This window comes from Salvia miltiorrhiza, unplaced genomic scaffold (genome assembly GCF_028751815.1).
Source record: "Salvia miltiorrhiza cultivar Shanhuang (shh) unplaced genomic scaffold, IMPLAD_Smil_shh original_scaffold_282_1, whole genome shotgun sequence".
NCBI classification, from domain to species: Eukaryota; Viridiplantae; Streptophyta; class Magnoliopsida; order Lamiales; family Lamiaceae; genus Salvia; species Salvia miltiorrhiza.
Window position 1 is genome coordinate 294,665 of NW_026651518.1, and position 24,204 is coordinate 318,868.

At 29.0% G+C, this 24,204-nt stretch overlaps 1 protein-coding gene across 1 annotated transcript; it reads right to left on the minus strand.

The window, feature by feature from the left end:
- Window positions 1–1,156: 1,156 nt before the first annotated feature.
- On the minus strand, window positions 1,157–20,383 carry LOC131003861 (receptor-like protein 36). The gene is made up of 2 exons (XM_057930413.1): window positions 20,005–20,383; window positions 1,157–2,740 (listed from the first exon to the last, which is right to left on the minus strand). Exons 1-2 carry the CDS (start codon window positions 20,381–20,383, stop codon window positions 1,452–1,454), a joined length of 1,668 nt encoding a protein of 555 aa, XP_057786396.1. The 3' UTR covers window positions 1,157–1,451.
- Window positions 20,384–24,204: the final 3,821 nt, after the last annotated feature.

Sequence of the window (24,204 nt, forward strand, 5' to 3'; positions counted from 1 at the left end):
GCTCCCAATTTTATCACTATAGCCCCTTAATTAAAATAATAATAAAAATAAGTATGATTATACTATTATACCCTTATAGCCACCGTTTAGAATTTATAATGAATCATAAGTCATAAAAGTTAAATTAAAAAAACATTTATGTTCAATCTCAAATTCATATAGCCTCATTCCAAATATTTCTTAATTTATTTATATAGCCCAACTCAAATTTGTATAGCCCCTTTGTCTCTATATCTCTATCTCGATCTCTCTATCTCTTTCTCTCTTCACATGCAGAGCCTCGTCAGATGTTATAGATGTCGTCGCCATCGCCAACGACTGAATCATCACAATGTCGTTTTCTCTTCGATTATCGAAGTACTATTTCGTGATTTCATGAATCATCATAACGTCGTTCTCGTTCTTCAAGCAGTCGAGGCCTAAGACACCACAGGAATTGGCGAAGGTGATAAAGGATAGTCTCATGGTGATCGATTCCATTACTGCAGCTAAGCTAAGCTTCAAGTTCCGCAACATTTCCAGTGGAAAATGTGATTATAATTTGTGATTCGCTGGTTCTAATTTTTCTGTTGTTATTGGTTTGTTATAATTTTTGTCTTCTATTGAAGGTAATTTGAGCATTAACAGTCAATTTAGTTAATTTTGGACCAACACGGACTTCTTCATCTTCTTCTACTACATTTATAATCTGGAAGGCTTACAAGGGTAGGAAGGTTGTTAATAAAGTTTATATTAGCATGATGCGCTCATTAATGAAGTTTAACGACGTTGAAGAGATGGAGAAGATAACTTGTATAGAATATTTGCAGAATAACGAGTGCTTGGAAGAGGCGGAGCGCCTGCTTCTAATGAGTTTTGCGGTTTCAGAGATGCCGGAGAAGAACATGAGTTTTGCAGTTTTACGCCTCTTTCAGATTGTTTATTTTATAAATTTATAATTCATTATAAAATTTAAATGATGGCTATAAGGGTATAATAGTATAATCACTCGGAATTTAATTTTGTAAAAAAATTCAACTTGGTTAACTCACTCGGAATTTCCCCATCCAATCTATTTGATGACAAGAGACGAAGGGAATTCTAGTATTGTGAAACAAATTGAGAATTAAGATTCTCTAAAGAATGGCGAAAACAAGTCCGCCAAATGTTCGACAAAAAGCCAACAAGAAAATAACTGCTTTTATCATACCGGGACTCCATCACAATCACTTTTCAAAGAAAACCCACAACGAAGAATGAAGAAAAATGTAAGAAAATCAGCAAAACCACTGTCGTTTTCTTCGTGTGATGGCTTCTGGGGAGGCTGAGATTAATGCGTCACGTAGCAGCAGGAAATTTTATAAACTCTAAATCACAAACTCACGAGTAGCAATAAAAAAAACAACAATCTAAAGTCTTAAAAACAACAAAAAAGCAAGAAAGAAAAGCTCATGATATATGCTTGTCTTGAATCAACTTCTCCTCTGTGTTGGAGTAGCTCTCTTCCTTGTCTTCTTCTTCTTCTTATTTATATATCCAACGCCAAAAAAGAATTCCACCAACCATCTTGGCCTTCCAAATCGAATAATCCAACAACCAATTCCAATTCCAACTATGATTCCACTTCCATATCCCATCACCACACTTCTCCATCCAAATCCATCTATAAATCCATACTCATCATCTTCGTCATCTTGTTCTTCTGGCTGCATCCGCTGCCCATTCTCCTCGTTGCATTTTCTCGTCAACGGAAATCCACACAATCTCAAGTTTCCCACATATGAATCATTCTCAAATGTCGAAAACTGAGTAGATTGTGGTATTTGCCCCACTAGATCATTCATTGACAGGTTTAATTTCGCAAGAAATGTCAACCTCGTCAATTCACTTGGAATTCCTCCGTCCAATTTGTTCGATGACAAGTCCAATGATTCAAGCACACTTATATTTCCAAGAGATGCAGGTATGTGTCCCATGAGATTATTGTGCGACAAATTCAAGTATCTCAGAGAATTCAGATTACCTATGGAATCTGGAATACTCCCAGAGAAATTATTGGAGGATAAATCAATTATTGTAAAGGTTTCCAACAATCTCTTCAATAACTGATCTAAGCCTTTCAAGGTGATTGTCATCTCCACGAATGCTTGAAATTGCCAATCATTATTATTGTATCTTTCTTTTTGATTTTCCTTCACATCCATCATTGCTCTGAAATTTTTGAAATATTTTCGAGGTAGAGACCCCACAAATTCGTTCTCTGATATATCTAAAACTTGCAACTTAGGAAATGGAAGGTTGCTTCGTGAAGCCAGCGACATGTTACCATCAAACTTGTTAGACTTCAAGACGAGCACTCGAAGGTCAGGAAGACCTTCCATCCAAAAGGGAAATTCATCTTGTATTCTATTATTTCCAACGTCGAGACCCTTCAGACTTTTGCAATTGATTAAGGATTTCGGTAATCTTCCTTGCAATTTATTACCACTCAAATTGATGGACTGAAGACTACACCCTTTGATAAATATTGATGGAATGGGGCCACTAAAGTTATTTGCATTTAAATGAAATATGGACAACGATTTGCTCAAGTTTCGAAAGCATTGTGGAACTGTCCCTTCCAAACTGTTATTTGAGAGTAGAAGAAACTGAAGGGATGTCAAGTTGCAGATGCAGAATGGAAGCTCACCATTTAATTTGTTGGAAGAGAGCAATAAATACTCCAAATTTGATAGATTCCCAATGGTGGATGATATTGGACCTGAAAGTTTGAGAAGTCAACAATCTGGATACATAAAGAAACGGCAATGAAGAAATACATTTTATGCACGTGAAGTATTTTGATAGAAATTAAATTAGCTCTTCTATTCTTATATCACCCATGCATGTCTCATATATTCAATGGCATCTTAATTTAATATAGCATTTGTTAACATTGATCCTTAAAATTAATAGAGTTACAACATGGTTGGAAACAACAAATCCAACTATTGTTAAAGTATTTAGCTAATTAAGCTCACCATTTAATTTGTTGGAAGAGAGCCTTAAATACCCCAAATTTGATAGATTTCCAATGGTGGATGGTATTGGAAAATTGGAAAACCCTTCATATAAATCACTTTAAAGATAGAGATGTAAAGCACTAAGATTTTTTGACACAAATTAGCTAAGTCATACAATTCGAAAAAAAGTGTTTTCTATTTTTTTCTTTTCTTATTAATATCATTCGTGTTCTATTTCATATTGTGCATGCATTGGCAAAGGAATTAGACAAATTGCATATCTTATCTTACCAAATGTAAAATATTAAAAAGACTAGTTCAAACAAAAATGGCCAAAGTTCCAATCAAGTTTGTAAAAAAGTTATTATATCAGATGATGAATGGAAGCTCACCATTTAATTTGTTGGAAGAGAGGTCTAGCTCCATCAAATTTGATAGATTCCCAATGGTGGATGGTATTGGACCTAAAAATTGAAGAACCCTTCATTTCAATCGCTTTAAAGATGGAGCATAGTAAGAAAGACATTTGTTTTGTACTTGAAAACATACGCTGAAACTTTATTATTTGCTAAATGCCTCTAAAGTATAAATCAATTAGCAATGCACACAAGATATTTTGTTACAAATCTTATATTTCCCTGTATCACGAAGACATGCACACCAAGTATACTTGATGACATCATAATTTAACAAATCATCTTTTAACATTGAGAAAATAGAAGATCCAATATGGCTGGAAACAGAAAATCCAACTGTTGTTAGAGTATTTATCTAACTAAGCATAAATTAGTTATATGAGAAGAAGCCAGCAAGTTAAGAAAACAAAATAAGCTAAAGATCTGATCAAGTTTTGCAAGCGTTTCTGCCAAGTGGAAACTCACCATTTACTTCGGCAGATAATTTGAAATATCTTTTCAATAAATGTATCTAAAACCAACAAATTAGGAAATGGACGACAGATAATTTATGTAATGTTCCATATATCTCATTTTTTACCACTAAACTGATTTATAATTGAACGAAAGATGGCCAAAGATTTGCTAAAGTTTTCATAGCATTGTGGAATTTCTTATTCCCAAGATATACATAATCAATCTCTTTGATCGCCAAGTTGTAAAAGAATTGATTTGATTATTATAACACGACCACAAAAATAATAAGTATAATCATGAGCAATATTAATTAAGCTTTGTGGGCCCTCTGATATTTACAAATTGGTATTAAGTTGTTAAAATAAAATTAAAATGTCATTTTTTTAATCAAAGCATACGGTTTATTGCAAAAAGATTAATGTGCAAGAATTTATATCTTTTTTTTTTTGAAAGTAGCAAGAATTTATATCTAATCAATTCAAAGTCATATATAGTCATGCAAAGTTATATATAGTTATGAATTGAGCAATATCAATTAAGTTTTGTGGGCCCTCTGATATATATTTACAAATTGGTATTAAATTGTTAAAATAAAATTAAAATGTCATTTTTTTAATCAAAGCATACGGTTTATTGCAAAAAGATTAATGTGCAAGAATTTATATCTAATCAATTCAAAGTCATATATAGTCATGCAAAGTTATAAGTATATAGTTAATTTCATAACGAAGCGTGACTCAATTGGTAAAGTTCTCCACTTCCAATTAATAGATTAGGGATTTGAATCACTATTGGGAAAATGAAAATTCGTTATTAATCTTTTTTTTAATAAAAAAGAGAGTAATAGTTGATTTAAAATATGCCTAGAATTTTGGAGACTAGAAGCCTACAAATGCGCTTTATATTCAAATCTAAAACTGTTCTTGTGAGCCTATAATTTTTGGAGACTACTTATTCTGGCACATAAGAGTGTGCATTGTCATTTTTGGACATTACTACACCACTAATTTTTTATTTCTTACTTTTATTTTTTAATAAAGTCAATCACTTTTTCAACTCCCAATACACTTATTTAACATTTTATTAAAACTCGTGCTACAAAAAATGATGCACACTTTTATGGAACGGATAAAGTATTAATTTACAAGACAACTCAATTTGCAAGTCATTATTTGACTTATGTGACAATGCCGCGTGGAAGTCAAATCATTGAGCCACAAATTTTGACTTCTACTCAAATAACTATTAATTCATCAAAAATATTATAAAAATTTATTTTTGAGGATTAGTTTAGATGGATAAAAGTAAGTGTTAATAGATAAAAATGCCCACTTTCTTAAGTTTTTTATGAAAGGGTCTTCTTTAATAAAAACATGTATTCTATTGATTCTTAGATAAAAATATCATTCAATCAAAAATAGTTTTTATAAAAAATTTAGACAACCCAAAATTCTTTTCCATATTTTTGAATTATTTCAAAAACTAAATTATTATTCCAATCAAGTCAATAAAGCATAATTAAAAAAAAAAATGGCATAACAAGGTAGTGAAAGCATGAAATTGAATGACATTATCAAATAATTTCTAAAAAAAAATCATGAACGTCAAAGTTGTAAAATTTCTTTGGAATAATATAATTTATTAAAAATGGACGTGTATCAATAATAAACTAAGTAAAGATCTTCTATATTTCTTATAGAAAAGTCGGGATATCACACAAGCTGATAGGATTACCATATAAATAAATATATTCTATTAACAACAAATTAAAAAATAGATAGAGGAAATAGTACCATGAAAAGAGTTTCCATTCATATCAAGATAAACAAGTGAAGACAGATTTCCAATTTCTAGTGGGATGCTGCCTTCGAGTCTCACAAGTCATACCCCAGCTAGAGTTCTAAATAAGTCACTCTATTATCCATGTGAAAAAGAGATAACACTGCTCCAATTATTTTTTAAAATATTAGAGTATGTTTTCCTTTTTCTTTTATGGAGAAAATATATTACTCAACTTTTTTTTATATATAAATCTATTTCATGTTGCACATGGAGTGACAAAGGAATTAGACAAATCGCATATCTTATATGAACACACGTATAGACAAATTTCCTTGCAATTTATTAACACTAAAATTGTTAGACTCAAAAATACACCCTCTCATAAATATTGATGGAATGGGGCCATAAAGTGATTTGCATTTAGATGAAATATGTCCAAAGATTTCCAAACTGTTATTTGAGAAAATAAGAATTTGAAGGGATGTCATGTTGCACATGGAGAATGGAAGCTCACCATTTAATTTGTTTGAAGAGAGGTCTAGGTTCCACAAATTTGATAGATTTCCAATGGTGGATGGTATTGGACCTGAAAATTGGAGAACCCTTCATATAAATCACATTAAAGATAGAGATGTAAAGCACTCAGATCTTTTGACACAAATTAGCTAAGTCATACAATTCGAAAAAAAGTGTTTTCTATTTTTTTTTTTAAATATCATTCGTGTTCTATTTCATATTGTGCATGCATTGGCAAAGGAATTAGACAAATCGCATATCTTACTTTGACAGATAATTTGAAATATCTTTTCAACAAATGCATCTAAAACCAACAAATTAGGAAATGGATGACAAATAATTTATGTAATGTTCCGTCTAATTTTTTTTACCACTAAACTGATTTATAATTGAACGATAGATGGCTAAAGATTTGCTAAAGTTTTCATAGCATTGTGGAATTTCTTATTCCCAAGATATACATAATCAATCTCTTTTGGAATATCACCTCCACAATTGCCAAGTCGTAAAATAAATTGATTTGATTATTATAACACGACCACAAAAATAATAAGTATTAGAACACTATATTTAATGGTTCGTTTTTGTTAGTTCGAATACATTATTAAGGGAATATTAAATGGTAATTGTCGAATCCACTTAATTTTGACTCGGTTCAATTTATTCTTGGCAATGGTTCAATTAAGTGGGCCCTCTGATATTTACAAATTGGTTTTCAGTTGTTAAAATAAAATTAAAAAGTCATTTTTTTTTATCAAATCATACGGTTTATTGCTAAAAGATTAATGTACAAGAATTTATATTTAACCTATTCAATGCAGAGTCATATATAGTTAATCTAACCAATCTAAAATCATAATTACTATTAGAAAATTAGTTAGTGGTGTTCTTTTTCTAATCATATGGGCTAATTTGTAAACAATTCCATTTAATAAGATCGATGTAAACCTAGTCAAGTATAGAAAAAGAGAGAGAAATAATAATAATAATAATAATAATAATAATAATAATAATAATAATAATAATAATAATAATAATAATAATAATAATAATAATAATAATAATAATAATAATAAGAGCCCACCGTAGTAATCATGAGAAATATATCTTGTGATATGGGCTAAGTAGTGGTCAATAATTCGGTTTAGAGTCTACCAAAGTAATATCAATTAAGTTTTGTGGGCCCTCTAATATTTACAAATTGGTATTAAGTTGTTAAAATAAAATTAAAATGTCATTTTTTTTAATCAACGCATATTGCAAAAAGATTAATGTGCAAGAATTTATATCTAATAAATTCAAAGTCATATATAGTCATACAAAGTTATAAGTATATAGTTAATTTCATAACGAAGCGTGACTAAATTGGTAAAGTTCTCCACTTCCAATTAATAGATTAGGGATTTGAATCACTATTGGGAAAATGAAAAATCGTTACTAATCTTTTTTTTAATAAAAAAGAGAGTAATAGTTGATTTAAAATATGCCTAGAATTTTGGAGACTAGAAGCCTACAAATGCCCTTTATATTCAAATCTAAAACTGTTCTTGTGAGCCTAGAATTTTTGCAAACTAGCTTACTCCGACCCATAAGAGTGTGCATTGTCATTTTTGGACACTACTACACCACTAATTTTTTATTTCTTATTCTAATTTTTTAATAAAATCAATCACTTTTTCAACTCTTAATACAGTTATTTAACATTTTATTAAAATTCGTGCTACAAAAAATGATGCACATTTTTATGGAACGGATAAAGTATTAATTTACAAGACAACTCAATTTGCAAGTCATTATTTGACTTATGTGACAATGCCGCGTGGAAGTCAAATCATTGAGCCACAAAATTTGACTTCTACTCAAATAACTATTAATTCATCAAAAATATTATAAAAACTTATTTTTGAGGATTAGTTTAGATGGATAAAAGTAAATGTTAATAGATAAAAATGCCCACTTTGTTAATTTTTTTATGAAAGGGTCTTCTTCAATAAAAACATGTATTCTATTGATTCTTAGATAAAATATCATTCAATCAAAAATAGTTTTTATAAAAAATATAGACAACCCAAAATTCTTTTCCATATTTTTGAATTATTTCAAAAACTAAATTATTATTCCAATCAAGTCAATAAAGCATAATTAAAAAAATGGCATAACAAGGTAGTGAAAGCATGAAATTGAATGACATTATCAACTAATTTCTAAAAAAAAATCATCAACGTCAAAGTTGTAAAATTTCTTTGGAATATAATATAATTTATTAAAAATGGACGTGTAGCAATAATAAACTAAGTAAAGATCTTCTATATTTCTTATAGAAAAGTCGGGATATCACACGAGCTGATAGGATTGCCATATAAATAAATATATTCTATTAACAACAAATTAAAAATAGATGGAGGAAATAGTGACATGAAAAGAGTTTCCATTTATATCAAGATATATAAATCTATTTCATATTGCACATGGAGTGACAAAGGAATTAGACAAATCGCATATCTTATATGAACACACGTATAGACAAATTTCCTTGCAATTTATTAACACTCAAATTGTTAGACTCAAAAATACACCCTCTCATAAATATTGATGGAATGGGGCCACTAAAGTGATTTGCATTTAGATGAAATATGTCCAAAGATTTCCAAACTGTTATTTGAGAAAATAAGAATTTGAAGGGATGTCATGTTGCACATGGAGAATGGAAGCTCACCATTTAATTTGTTGGAAGAGAGGTCTAGGGCCCACAAATTTGATAGATTTCCAATGGTGGATGGTATTGGACCTGAAAATTGGAGAACCCTTCATATAAATCACTTTAAAGATAGGGATGTAAAGCACTCAGATCTTTTGACACAAATTAGCTAAGTCATACAATTCGAAAAAAAGTGTTTTCTATTTTTTTTTTTAAATATCATTCGTGTTCTATTTCATATTGTGCATGCATTGGCAAAGGAATTAGACAAATCGCATATCTTACTTTGACAGATAATTTGAAATATCTTTTCAACAAATGCATCTAAAACCAACAAATTAGGAAATGGATGACAAATAATTTATGTAATGTTCCGTCTAATTTTTTTTACCACTAAACTGATTTATAATTGAACGATAGATGGCTAAAGATTTGCTAAAGTTTTCATAGCATTGTGGAATTTCTTATTCCCAAGATATACATAATCAATCTCTTTTGGAATATCACCTCCACAATTGCCAAGTCGTAAAATAAATTGATTTGATTATTATAACACGACCACAAAAATAATAAGTATTAGAACAATATATTTAATGGTTCGTTTTTGTTAGTTCGAATACATTATTAAGGGAATATTAAATGGTAATTGTCGAATCCACAATTAATTTTGACTCGGTTCAATTTATTCTTGGCAATGAATCAATTAAATGGGCCTTCTGATATTTACAAATTGGTTTTCAGTTGTTAAAATAAAATTAAAAAGTCATTTTTTTTTATCAAAGCATGCAGTTTATTGCTAAAAGATTAATGTACAAGTTGATTTCCACCAAAGTTGTTGTCTGTCAAGTAAATACTCTCAAGTTGTGTACATTGACCCAAACTCAACGGTATATCTCCCTCCAATTTGTTCGACCACAGGCTAAGTAGTTTGAGTCTTTGAAGGTTGTTATGCGAGCAAATGTCTTTTGGTAGGTGGCTTGATAAAGTATTATGGTATAAAATACACCCTCCGTATGCAAAAATATATACCTAAATAGCTTCGGCACAGATTTTAATAATTTTGTTAAGTGTATTGTGACCAAATTTTACAAACTCCAGACCATATAATCTCACAAATCAGCTTAGATAATAGCATTATACGAAAAATAATACTATAACTTAATTTAAATTACAATTTAAAATAATTCCAAGTCAAAATACTCACTAGCTAGCTTTTTATATTTGGAGACTATAATACATCAAATCTAGATTTAGGTGCATGCCCGGTTTTGTTGTTAGATCGAAATACTCACTAGCTTTTTAATATTGTAACTTTATAAAAGCAAATAATAATTAAATTTCTTAACTATAAAAAAATTATTGGGGAGCCCTATGACATCTTCTATATGGAAAATTGCGTTTAATTATTTTCCTTGGACGTGATGATTTTCAAAAATCGATTGAAAGGGAAATATAATATTCATCTCATACACGACGGGCAATAGACTTTGACTTAAGCATAAAACTAAATGTGTATCACGTATTTTTATAATTCCCATGGTTAGTTATGTACGATATATATACCAAACTCTTTCACTAAAGTTTTGGCTTAAAGAGTAGTGCAGACATACCATTTAAAGAGGCGCCACCAAGGTATAGGTGACGGAGACTTGTGATGTTCAAGATTTGTCTTGGAAATGGTCCACTAAGATTGTTGCCACTCATGTCTAAAGTCTCTAAATTATTAAGATAAACAATCTCTTTCGGAATACCACCTGTGAAATTGTTTCAAATCATGATAACTCGATTTGAATCGGGTGTAATAATATGTTACAAATAGTATGAACTGCAAATTAAATCATAAGTATTAGAAAAATAGTTAGTGAAGTGCTTTTCCTAATTAAATGAAAGTGAATATATATCATATGGGATAAATTGTAAACAATTCCATTTAGATCGATGCAAATTGAGTCAATAATAGAGAGAGAGAGACAGAAAGAGATAATAATAATAATAATAATAATAATAATAATAATAATAATAATAATAATAATAATAATAATAATAATAATAATAAAGTCCACCTGTGAAATTGAGCCCACCAACAGTAATGCATGAGCAATATATCTTGTGATATGGGCTAAGTTGTAAACAATTCGGTTTAGAGTCTACTAAAGTAATCATGAGCAATAGTATTAATTAAGTTAAGTGGTCTCTCTGATATTTACGAATTGGTTATAAGTTGTTAACATAAAATTAAAAAGTCATTTATTTAATTTATTGCTAAGGTTAATCCTTTGTTCAACTGTAAACCGAGTCAAAGCAGTAATATACAATGTTCAAAGAACAGAAAATAGGACAGAAAAGTGACGATAAATATGATTAACAATTGGCTTATTAGAAATAACAATAAAGGTGGTTAATGCCTCAGACCAAATATCTCAATAAAAAAATTTAGCAAAAAAGTAACAACGTACCAGTTGTTAAAGAGATGTTGTCAATGTATAATTTACGAAGAGTCGTGACATTCCAAAGTTGTCTTGGTAATCGTCCACTGAATTTGTTGTCGCTCATCCTCAATACCTGTAAATAATTAAGATAACCAATCTCTTTCGGAATATCACCTGTGAAATAATGTCAAGTTAAAAAATTATGTTCGATTATAAAGTATATTAGTGGTACACCACTTCAAACTGCTCCCCTATCTTGCTAATGCAGAAAAAGGAGTTGGGTGGACTATAATCCGAATTCCATAATAGATATACGAAAAGAAAAAGAATATAAGTAAAATTTTAGGACTGAAATACTATTATGTGACCTAATATCCCATTACAAGGGTGGGACTGAAAAAATTCAAATAATGAAAATAAAAATATTCATACGATCAATTATGAAATGTAAATTAGCGTTGTCCAACTATATGAAATTAAGTGAATGTATGTATGTATCTCTTGTGATATTTTGAGTACTTAACGTGATCTTTCAAAACTTGTTGAACCTATAATGCTAATTAGATTTGACATCAAAATCCGTTGATTCTCAAACCCCAAAGCGAGAAAAATAAATAATAATTATGAAAAAATGGTAAATTAACTTTTTTGAGCCTCGGAAAAGCCTTCAATATATCATCTTTTCTCATATGATGGATGTAACTGTAAAACAATGCAAAGCTAGAAAAACAAAGCATGAAATTGAATGATGTTATCATCAATTGATTTCGAGATAATCAGTTAAATTATTAGTATAAAGATAAGAGCATACCTTTCAAATTGTTCCGGCGAAGGTCTAATTCCTTAAGCTGTGTGATGTTCCCAATTTCTCGAGGGACATTTCCACCAAAGTTGTTGTATGACAAGTCAATACTCTCAAGTTGTGTACATTGACCCAAACTCAATGGTATATCTCCCTCCAATTTGTTCCCCCACAGGCTAAGTAGTTTGAGTCTTTGAAGGTTGTTATGCGAGCAAATGTCTTTTGGTAAGCAGCCTGATAAAGTATTATCGATAAAATACATCTTCCGATAATAATAATAATAATAATAATAATAATAATAATAATAATAATAATAATAATAATAATAATAATAATAAATAAGAGCCCACCGTAGTAATCATGAGCAATATATCTTGTGATATGGGCTAAGTAGTGGTCAATAATTCGGTTTAGAGTCTACCAAAGTAATCATGAGCAATATCAATTAAGTTTTGTGAGCCTTCTAATATTTACAAATTGGTATTAAGTTGTTAAAATAAAATTAAAATGTCATTTTTTTAATCAAAGCATACGGTTATTGCAAAAAGATTAATGTGCAAGAATTTATATCTAATCAATTCAAAGTCATATATAGTCATGCAAAGTTATAGTATATAGTTATGAATTGAGCAATATCAATTAAGTTTTGTGGGCCCTCTGATATTTACAAATTGGTATTAAATTGTTAAAATAAAATTAAAATGTCATTTTTTTTTAATCAAAGCATACGGTTTATTGCAAAAAGATTAATGTTAAAATACTCACTAGTTTTTTTTATATTTGGAGACTATAATACATCAAATCTAGATTTCGGTGTATGACCGGTTTTATTGTTAGATTGAACATCTGAATAAAGAATCAGTATAAATAAAGTTGAAAGTAAAATGAGAAAATAATAATTAAATTGCTTAGCTATATATACATCACGTTACCGAGGAACCGAAAAATATCATTAGAGGCAAGAGCCGTAGTTTTGCCATTTTCCCAAAAATCTACGTTTAAACCAAATGACATTATCAACCTATTTCTGAATTATCAATAGAAATGAAATAGTAAGGTATCAACCTAGTTAAATTCCTAGTATAGACGAGCGAAGAAAGATTTCCATTTTCAAGTGGGATGCTGTCTTCAAGTCTCATGTGAAAAAGAGATTCCACTGCTCCAATTATTTTTCAAAATATTAGAGTCTGTTTTCCTTTTTCTTTTATCGGGAAAATATATTACGCAACTTTTTTTAAAAAATTATTATTATTTCACCTCTTTTGAAGCTGGTATGTTCGATTTCCGGTGCTATATCTTGCAATAAGTAATCGGATCTCTTAGACTCATGGAATGACAAATGAATAATTAAATTTCTTAACTATAAAAAAATTAATGGCATCTTCTATATGGAAAAGTGCTTTCAATTATTTTTCTTGGATGCAATAATTTTCAAAAATCGATTGAGAGAGAAATATAATCATCTCTTACACAACTAGCAATAGACTTTGACTTAAGCATAAGACTAAATGTGTATCACATATTATTTCCAATTCTCATGGTTAGTTACGATATACCAAACTCTTTCACTAAAGTTTTGGCTTAAAGAGTAATGCAGACATACCATTTAAAGAGGCGTTCCAGAGGTATAGTCGACGGAGACTTGTGAGGTTCAAGATTTGTCTTGGAAATGGTCCACTAAGATTGTTGGAACTCATGGCTAATATCTCTAGATTATTAAGATTACCAATCTCTTTCGGAATACCACCTGTCAAATTGTGTCAAATCATGATAACTATTTTTGAATCGGGTGTAGTAATAATATGTTACAAATAGTATGAACTACAAATTAAATCATAAGTATTAGAAAAATAGTTAGTGATGTGTTTTTCCTAATTATATGAAAGTGAATATATCATATGGGATAAATTGTAAACAATTCCATTTAGATCGATGCAAAGTGCAAACTGTGTCAAGAATAGAGAGAGAGAGAGAGAGAAATAATAATAATAATAATAATAAATAAGAGCCCACCAACAGTAATGCATGACCAATATATCTTGTGATATGGGCTAAGTTGTAAACAATTCGGTTTAGAGTCTACTAAAGTAATCATGAGCAATAGTATTAATTAAGTTAAGTGGTCTCTCTGATATTTACGAATGGGTTATAAGTTGTTAAAATAAAATTAAAAAGTCATTTATTTAATCAAAGCATACGGTTAATTTATTGCTAAGGTTAATCCTTTGTTCACTGACAATCATATTAATGTTAAACTGTAAACTGTAAATTGTAAACCGAGTCAAAGCAGTAATATACAATGCCTCAAACCAAACATCTCAATAAAAAAAAAGGACCTTGCTATTTGGATCAATTTGATCCGGATCAAATCCAAAAAATAATTAATGTTCAACATAAAAAGACATATTTACCCTTTATGTATTTTTCATTTTAATATTAATGAAATATGTATATATATTATTGGGAACATTATTTTCAATAAATACTTTTGTGTTTTCAATGAGAAGTTTGACTAATTTATAATATATTTTGTAAACCAACATGAATGTATTTAATTACTCAATCATGCATTTGTGAATATCATGCTTTGATATTTACGTTTTTTATTTTTTTTTGTTAAAATGTTTTACTTTTATTTTCCTGAAGTGTTTCTTTACTTTTATTTTTGTTATGTATGCTTTTCTTTTTTGTAAACACACCCTTTATTTAAATAAAAAATACTATTACAAAAACAAAAATATGAAACAAATTAAACATAAAAACATAGATATTAATATTTGGGATAGGAAGATATAAAGAATCCATTGAATAGATACATTTTAAGCTCAACTTTTCGTAGGCATTTGATTGATAATATGTAAAGTGGTTTAAAATATACACTTAATTCATAAATTATATTATATTAAATATAATTAATTCATAATTCCTCATCAAAAAAAAAAAATTAATTCATAATTTTTTACAGGAAAATGTAAAGACTAAATTCAATGGATACATTTTAAGCTAAAGTTTTCGTACGCATTTGATTGATAATATGTAAAGTGATTTAAATATAAACATAATTCATAAATTATATATATTGTATGAAATATAATTAATTTTTATATTTATTAACTAAAAATAAAGAGTCGAAATTTTATATTTTAAAAATAAATACACGTAAATGAAATTGTCACCTCTTGTCCAATTGCTACAATTGAAGTATATATTTTTCTTGCTCACAAATATATATGAATAACAACTTTAGCTTTAGTGATCGCCAACACAATTTAAAAATATATTGTGTACTTTTCATTCTTTTTCGGTGGATATCTTAATGCATTATGAAAGTTATTGCTTAATATATACGAAAAAACGGCTTAACTACAGTGATTGTATTAGTTTTGTAGCTTTTAGTATGGTAACTTGACGAAAATAAACTATACTTTATTAAATATAATTAATTCATAATTTTTAATATTCATTAACTATAAACAAATAGTTCAATATTTTATCAAGGGTAGAGGGTTTACAATTTCGTACATCGTCCTTGCATATATACATTTTTTTAAAATTTCAGAAACACATGCACACATGAGTCAATCCACTGACTTTAAGATTGTTTGAGAAGCGTTTTATATTTAACAATAAATATTATGTAAAAGTATTTTTTATATTTAAATTATGAAAATAATATTATATGAATGTTAAAATTTTATGTTATACAAGAAACGGGTAGGAACAATTATTGCTCGTGATACCAAGATAAAAATGATCGCAAATGTTGTTAGAATAGGATGTGTAAATGTTTGAAATGATGTCTATTATTGAAACTTTAGATGCATTAAGCAATGCCAATGTACACTAAAGGAGATCGATAGATGCATAACAATCATTAACACCACCATTTGTTAAATCTCTAATACATTTCATTTCTAAATATTTTATTTACATTTACTGAACATGTGTGATCATTTAATATAAAAATATGATATTATTTCATTTAAAGTCTATTTTAATAATATATATTACCAATATAAATTTTCATAATATTATAAACTTTGGTTGGACAATTTATTTACATTTATCCGTATGACTAACAAATATAAAATATTAAAAAGATAAAAAAAATTAACTGATAATTTAATTTACGCAATATGAAATTTTTTCATAATATTATAAACTTAGGCAATATGTTACTATTTATGTAATTGGTTGAGCTTTCATATATATATGATATGATTTATTTACAAATATATATATATATATATATATATATATATATATATATATATATATATATATATATATATGGCGGGCTAAAATAAGTACACTTCTTAAACTATAAAATAAGAATCATTTTCAGCCCTTAGATCATCAAGATCTACGGTTGATTCAACATCCCGTTGGATGAATTCATGATCCTGAGTTCGAATCCCAAAAGTAGCAAAAAATTATTTTTCGCAATTCATACCTTTATACAGCGAATTGATATGTGTTCTACATAAAATTATAACTCAGAATCCCAAAAGTAGCAAAAATTTATTTTTCACAATTCATACCTTTATACATCGAATTGAAAAAATTACGAAGAATTTGAGTTTACTAATTTTAATGTGTGTGAGATTGAACCTATCGTAGATCTTGATGATCTAACGGGTGAAAATAGTTTATATTTTATATTCTAAAAACATTGTAAAAGTTTTTTATCTCCTAAAATTATGAATTAATTATAATATATACATAAAATATTTTATATATACCCTTCAAAAAGTACAAAGTAATTATTTTTAGTATGAAAAAAAAATTGTGTGAGATTGAGCCTATTGTAATCTCCAATGAAATCATGAATAAATTACGAAGAATTTGAGTTTACTAATTTTAATGTGTGTGAGATTGAACCTATCGTAGATCTTGATGATCTAACGGGTGAAAATAGTTTATATTTTATATTCTAAAAACATTGTAAAAGTTTTTTATCTCCTAAAATTATGAATTAATTATAATATATACATAAAATATTTTATATATACCCTTCAAAAAGTACAAAGTAATTATTTTTAGTATGACAAAAAAATTGTGTGAGATTGAGCCTATTGTAATCTCCAATGAAATCATGAATAAATTACGAAGAATTTGAGATTGAGCCTATCGTAGATCTTGATGATCTAACGGGTGAAAATAGTTTATATTTTATATTCTAAAAAAATTACATTAAAATTAGTAAACTCAAATTCTTCGTAATTTATTCATGATTTTATTGGATATTACAATAGGCTCAATCTCACACAATTTTTTTTTTTTCATACTAAAAATAATTACTTGTACAAAATATTCTAATTTTATTAACTATGTGATATACATATACATATATACAATCCTAAATTAGAATATATATTATATTACATTTTATGACTTTTTATATTTTGGGTTGTGTTTCGAATAATTAGGATCTCATGGAAAATACTAAAATCAAGATGATGTTGAAAAATACACAATACTTGATAAATAATAATAATAATAATAATAATAATAATAATAATAATAATAATAATAATAATAATAATAATAATAATAATAATAATAATAATAATAATAATAATAATAATAATAATAATAATAATTGGGGGTGCTTAAATAAAAAAATGTTACAAACTTTTTTAATCTTGATAAATAATGATACAAACTTGATAAATAATAATAATAAAAATGTTACAATACTCATTAATGATTTATGTAAAGAAATTTAATTTAGATATATTATCCAACATAATAATAATAATAATAATATAAATATTTAAATTTTTAAATTGAAACACTTTTTATAGTGATTGGGGGTGTTTAAATAAAAAAATGTTACAAAAACAAAAAAGTCAGATAAAACATAAAAACATATTAAAAAAACAAGTTCTTTATATATACCAAACTAATTATTTTCTTAAATAAACAAAAATCCTACGAATTATGAAATGTTTAATTTTTTATAAAAAAAAATTATGAAATCCTACGAATTACAAAATCCTACGAATTGAATTATGAACTGTTTAATTTTATGTATCCTATATATGTTCAATGTATTGATTTAAGTGCATATGTTCATGAACTTAATTTATGGCCTAGAAAATTGAAAAGACATTCAATTTATATTCACAATATATTAAATTTAGTATTTTAAAATAATAAACTTTTATAAGGGGCATTTAAGATAAAACACATTTTCAGTCATTTTTTTTGGACTTTTATACCCCTACTGATCCGGATCAAATTGATCCGTATAGATTTATCCAAAAAAAAATTAGCAAAAAAGTAACAACGTACCAGTTAAAGAGATGTTGCCAATGTATAATTCACGAAGAGTCGTGACATTCCAAAGTTGTCTTGGTAATCGTCCACTGAATTTGTTGTCGCTTATGCTCAACACCTGTAAATAATTAAGATAACCAATCTCTTTCGGTATATCACCTGTGAAATAATGTCAAGTTAAAATAATTCTCCGTCGAAATACTCACTAGCTTTTTATATTTGGAGACTATAATACATCAAATCTAGATTTAGGTGCATGCCCGGTTCTATTGTTAGATTGAACATTTGAACAAAGAATTAGTATTAATAAAGTTGAAAGTAAAATGAGAAAAGAATAATTAAATTGCTTAGCTATATATACATCATGTTACCGAGGAACCGAAAAATACCATTAGAGGCAAGAGCTGTAGTTTTGCCATTTTCCCAAAAATCTACGTTTAAACCGAATGACATTATCAACCAATTTCTGAATTATCAATAGAAATGAAATAGTAAGGTATCAAAGTAGTTAAATTCTCAGTATAGAGATAAGAACATATATACCTCTCAGTATAAATTCCCAAAAAAATTATTATTATTTCACCTCTTTTGAAGCTGGTATGTTCGATTTCCGGTGCTATATCTTGCAGTAAGTAATCGGATCTCTTAGGCTCATGGAATGACAAATGAATAATTAAATTTCTTAACTATAAAAAAATTAATGGCATCTTCTATATGGAAAATTGCTTTGAATTATTTATCTTGGATGCAATAATTTTCAAAAATCGATTGAGAGGGAAATATAATCATCTCTCAAATTGTTTTCACTAAGGTCTAATACCTTAAGCTATAGTCATTATTTTAATGTGTTAAATAGGAGTGTAATTATAAAAAATGAAAGGTATAGTCCTTATTTTCAAATTTCGTAACATATAGTCCTCATTTTCAAATTTCGTAACATATAGTCCTCTTTCTGAAAAATATTGAAAGTTACCGTCCTATTTTTACCATTAAGTCCGAAATATCTACTAAACTAAAGCTCATTCTTATACTTTAAATATATCATAATTTTATTTTAACTAAGACTCGATTTAAAAGAAAAATAATGAATTAATAATTAAAATATATAATATATATATATATATTAAATAATTTTCAGTTATTTCGGTTAACCCGTTTCGGTTATCGGGTTAACCGATAACCGAATTTTTTAAAAAATGATACTCGAAATCGAATCGATAACCAAAAAAATCAGTTATTGGATACCCAAATCCGAGAATTTCGGTTCGGTTAACGGATTATCCAAAACTCGATAACCAATTAAACAGCCCTAAGTAGATGGTATTGGACCTGAAATTAAAGAGGAGAAATCATGCATAACGTAAAATGATGTAGGTTGGAGGTTCGAGTCATTCATATGCATGAGTAAGGATGTGTGTGAGTTATAACTCAAAGAAAAATAAAACCTTTATCAACAAATCACATCCTTACAGTTGTATGCATTATTGTATAATGATTAGTGGTCCAAATTAAGTTTATACATACAATTAATCTGAGATAAATTTCAAATTTGACCCTCAAACGCAAAGCACATAAATTAAAGAATTAAATAATATGGGATTAAATGCATGATTTGACCTCATAAATATAGGAATCAACTTACCAGTCAACTTATTTTCACCAAGGTACAACTCTTGAAGCTTGGTCAAGTTCCCAATTTCTGTCGGCACAAATCCACTGAAATTGTTTTGGACCAAAGAAAGATACTCAAGCTGTGAACAATGCCCCAAACTCGATGGTATTTCCCCATACAACTCGTTGTAAGATATACGAAGCCTCTTGAGTCTATGCAGATTGTGTGTGCACATATCAAGAGGTAAACTACTAGACAAACTATTATTCTTTAGTTCCAAAACTTCTAGAAATGACATGTTGAAGATAGATGGGGGAATGAGGCCATGAAAAGAGTTGTGACTCGCATTTAAAGAGACAAGGAAAGAAAGATTCCCGATTTCTCGTGGGAGGGTTCCGACAAGACCCATGTCCGATATATCCAACCGTGTCACCCTATTGTAGTATGAATCACAAGTAACTCCGATCCAACTACAAACACTGGCTTCAGTGCTCCAATTTTGGGTCAATATATTTTGAGGATCTAATGTGATTTGGGATTTTAAGGCGAGAAGTGAAGAACGATCGGTGTTGATATCGTTTTTGGCTGAGCTATAATCCATCAAATAATGGATTGCTAAGAGTAGCGCAAGGATGAGAAAATGGGGAGATTTTTGCATTTTTTGGCTTGATTTTGACAGTAGTAATTTTTTAGAATATTGAACTATGAAATCCATATACATGTATATATAGTGTGTGTGTGGATATGATGGGCAAATGGGAAGGATTAATGATGAAAGTAGGAAATGCAGGGTTTCCTTTTATTCAAAGCTAAAATAATATTTTCCCATTGGAAAGACGAAGACGGAGAAAATAATTGTGAATGGGGAAAAGACGAAGAAAATAATTGTGGAACTATAAAGAGTGATTTTTGGAGGCAAAAGCAACTAAGACTCTAACTCAAATCTTAAAAAATGACCCTAATAAAATTCATATTAAAATAGCATTATAAGTTTTGGCCGTGATCAGAGGGCTACGTCAGTTGAATAACATGCAAAAGTAGAAGATATTCTCTATTTTTATAATAGATTTGGGAGACTTTAAATCCCCCTTTTTGTGATCTTTGAATCTATTATATAATAGGATTAAGCCTTAACCTATGTGGCATATCTAAAATCTCACCATTTCAAAATTTACCATATATAATCTTCATCATTTATTAATTAATTAACTATTACATTCTATATAAAGATTCATTAATCATAATAAATATAATTAATAATAAATATATACATATATATAATAATATTAACATTACATATAATCTAAATTAATAAATTTTATTATTTATTTTTTCTAAATAAAAATTAGATTTACATGTCTGATAAGAAAAAAATTATAATCTATATACGATAAATTATTTTAATTGAATGTTAGCAGTGATTAGATGTATATTTGTTATTAATTTTATATTTCTCAATAGCGTACATATTATATGTATATGTTGCAATATATTATATTGTATGAATATATATATATATATATATATATATATAGAGAAGGGTTCAACAGAGAAGCTAAATATTGTGGAGAATAGAGAATTCGTAAAATAAAAACGAACAGACCTATAATTTTAATGAACAGATCAATGTACCGCATGAACAACAATTTGCCCCGGGTTCGAATCCTGTTGGTGGCGAGTTTTTCTATATTTTTACTAAATACGTTTGTTCATTACTTATGTTGATCTGTTCGTAAAATATATACATTTGTCCGTTCTCTCGAAAAAGATAATTCTCTGTTGAACTCAACCCTATATATATATATATATATATATATATATATATATATAATATTTATATTCTTAATTTTCAATAAAATTAATTTTAAATTAAGTTTGAATTGAGACATGCACGTATATGTAAATTATAAACGGGTCCGATCATTGATTTACATGTTTGCATAATAAGGCACAAATTCTATAAACTGATTACTTTAAAACAAAATCTTATTTTATGTCTATCAAAATAATTAAAATTTTATTTTTATTTTTTATAAAATAAATCCATACATTTTATTTATATAGGGAAGAAAAATATATTTTTCATTCTGCAAACTTTATTTGTTTCTGTTCGTCCATTACTACAATAATAATAATAATAATAATAATAATAATAATAATAATAATAATAATAATAATAATAATAATAATAATAATAATAATAATAATTAGGGAAAAGGTGCATATTGGCCCTCGAAGTAGTAGCCCCTATAGCGTATAGCCCCTCTTACTCACTGTGTGTGCAACTAAACCCCTGAACTCCGAGAAAATGGTGCAAATTCCCCCCTCTGACCTAACGTCGTTAAGTGTCCGTTAATGTTTGGGTTTAATTGCACCCTCTACTTCAGGGGTGGATCTGCACCTTAATTTTTTTTTATTTTTTTTTTTTAATTTCAGCAACCCACCTTCGACATCAACTTAACCGTCCCCGTACTCATCGATTCTGACTTGCACCTTGTCAGTTCGCACGCGCCCAATCTCTTGGTTGTCGACTGCCCACCGCTTACATGCAGCAACGCCACCAGCTTCTTCACCCGCCCCGCACAACATCATCTCCTCCAACACCTTAACCTTTTAGGCTTATCTTATGATATTAATTGTGTGTATATTTATCTATATAATATATATTTAAATTTATTTATTTATTTTTGAATAATTATTAAAACTCTAGATAATAATTATGATTTTATTTTTGGTTAATTTAATATTTGTAAATTTATTTTAAAAGAGAAAAAAGAATGGATCCGGGTCAGGACTCGAGACCCTGTGAATCTAATGGATCTGGACATGAATCTCATTTTTTTGGACCTAATGGATTTGGACCGGGTCCTGACCTAAGTAAAAAAATACGGATATTGATTTGGACCAAGCAGGATTCGATCCAGGTCCACATCTGGAGTTGGTGATGCTGCTGCATGTCGGCGGTAAGCAGTTGACGATCAAGAGATTCAGCGCGTGCGAGCTGACAAAGTGTAAGTTGGAGCCGATGAGTACGGGGGGCGGTTAAGTTGATGCCGGAGGTGGGTTGCTGAAATTAAAAAAAAAAAAAAATTAAGGTGCAGATCCACCCCTGAAGTAGAGGGTGCAATTAAACCCAAACGTTAACGGACACTTAACGGCGTTAGGTCAGAGGGGGGAATTTGCACCATTTTCTCGGAGTTCAGGGGTTTAGTTGCACACACAGTGAGTAAGAGGGGTTATACGCTATAGGGGCTACTACTTCGGGGGCTAATCTGCACATTTTTCCTAATAACAATAATAATAATAATAATAATAATAATAATAATAATAATAATAATAATAATAATAATAATAATAATAATAATAATAATAATAATAATAATATCTATTCTATAATACGATTAGGCCTTAGCCTACGTGGCAGGCCTCAAATTCTTTCTTTTCAATCTCAATCTCCAACGTGGCATTTGAGAATCCAATCTATATATTCTCATTCTCACTTTTAAAACAAAAGTCATGCCTCCATTTTCCTCACCCCATCGCCGCCGTCCCTGAATCCGGTCGGCGTCGTCTCCCCCTTCACTGTCTCTCTCTTCTCTCAATCATTTTCTCTCTCTAAAGTCGATTGCACACTCAAATCAAGCCCTAATTCCCCCCTTAAACTGCCCGCCTCTCTCTCCCTCTAAATACAGGCGTCGCCGCCGTCCTAAGGGCGGCGTTGCTGCGCCTCATCTCTGACTCCCTCTTCCATTCCTTAATTAGTTCGATTTTGTTTCCACTTCTTAAACCCATGAGAATTCTCCATTCGAAGCAATTAATACAAGAGCCCTGAGATTTCTTTTTCCTATAACCCGTTGCCGTTCCTTCTTCTAGACTCCGGTGAAATAGTCGCCGCTGAGCTTGCGGTTCGTCCGCCGCCGAGTCATCGCTGAGCCCTGGAGTTCGTCCACCGTGCCGTCGACTCCCACCCCACCGACGACATCTCTGTTTTGATACCTCCATTTCCTGATCTGTCGTGATTCTTCCTACACACCTATGGTAAGTATTAAATTAGTTTTCTAATTTAATAACGTGTTTCACTATTTTAAACATAGAATAATTATTATTTTAGAAAGAACAAATTTTGGAAAGAATTTTGGCATCTGCTATCAAGTGTGTTGTGATTGTTGCATGGAAGCAATATGATTTATCAACTCTGATGAGGGATGAAATATGCAAGGTCCCAAGATC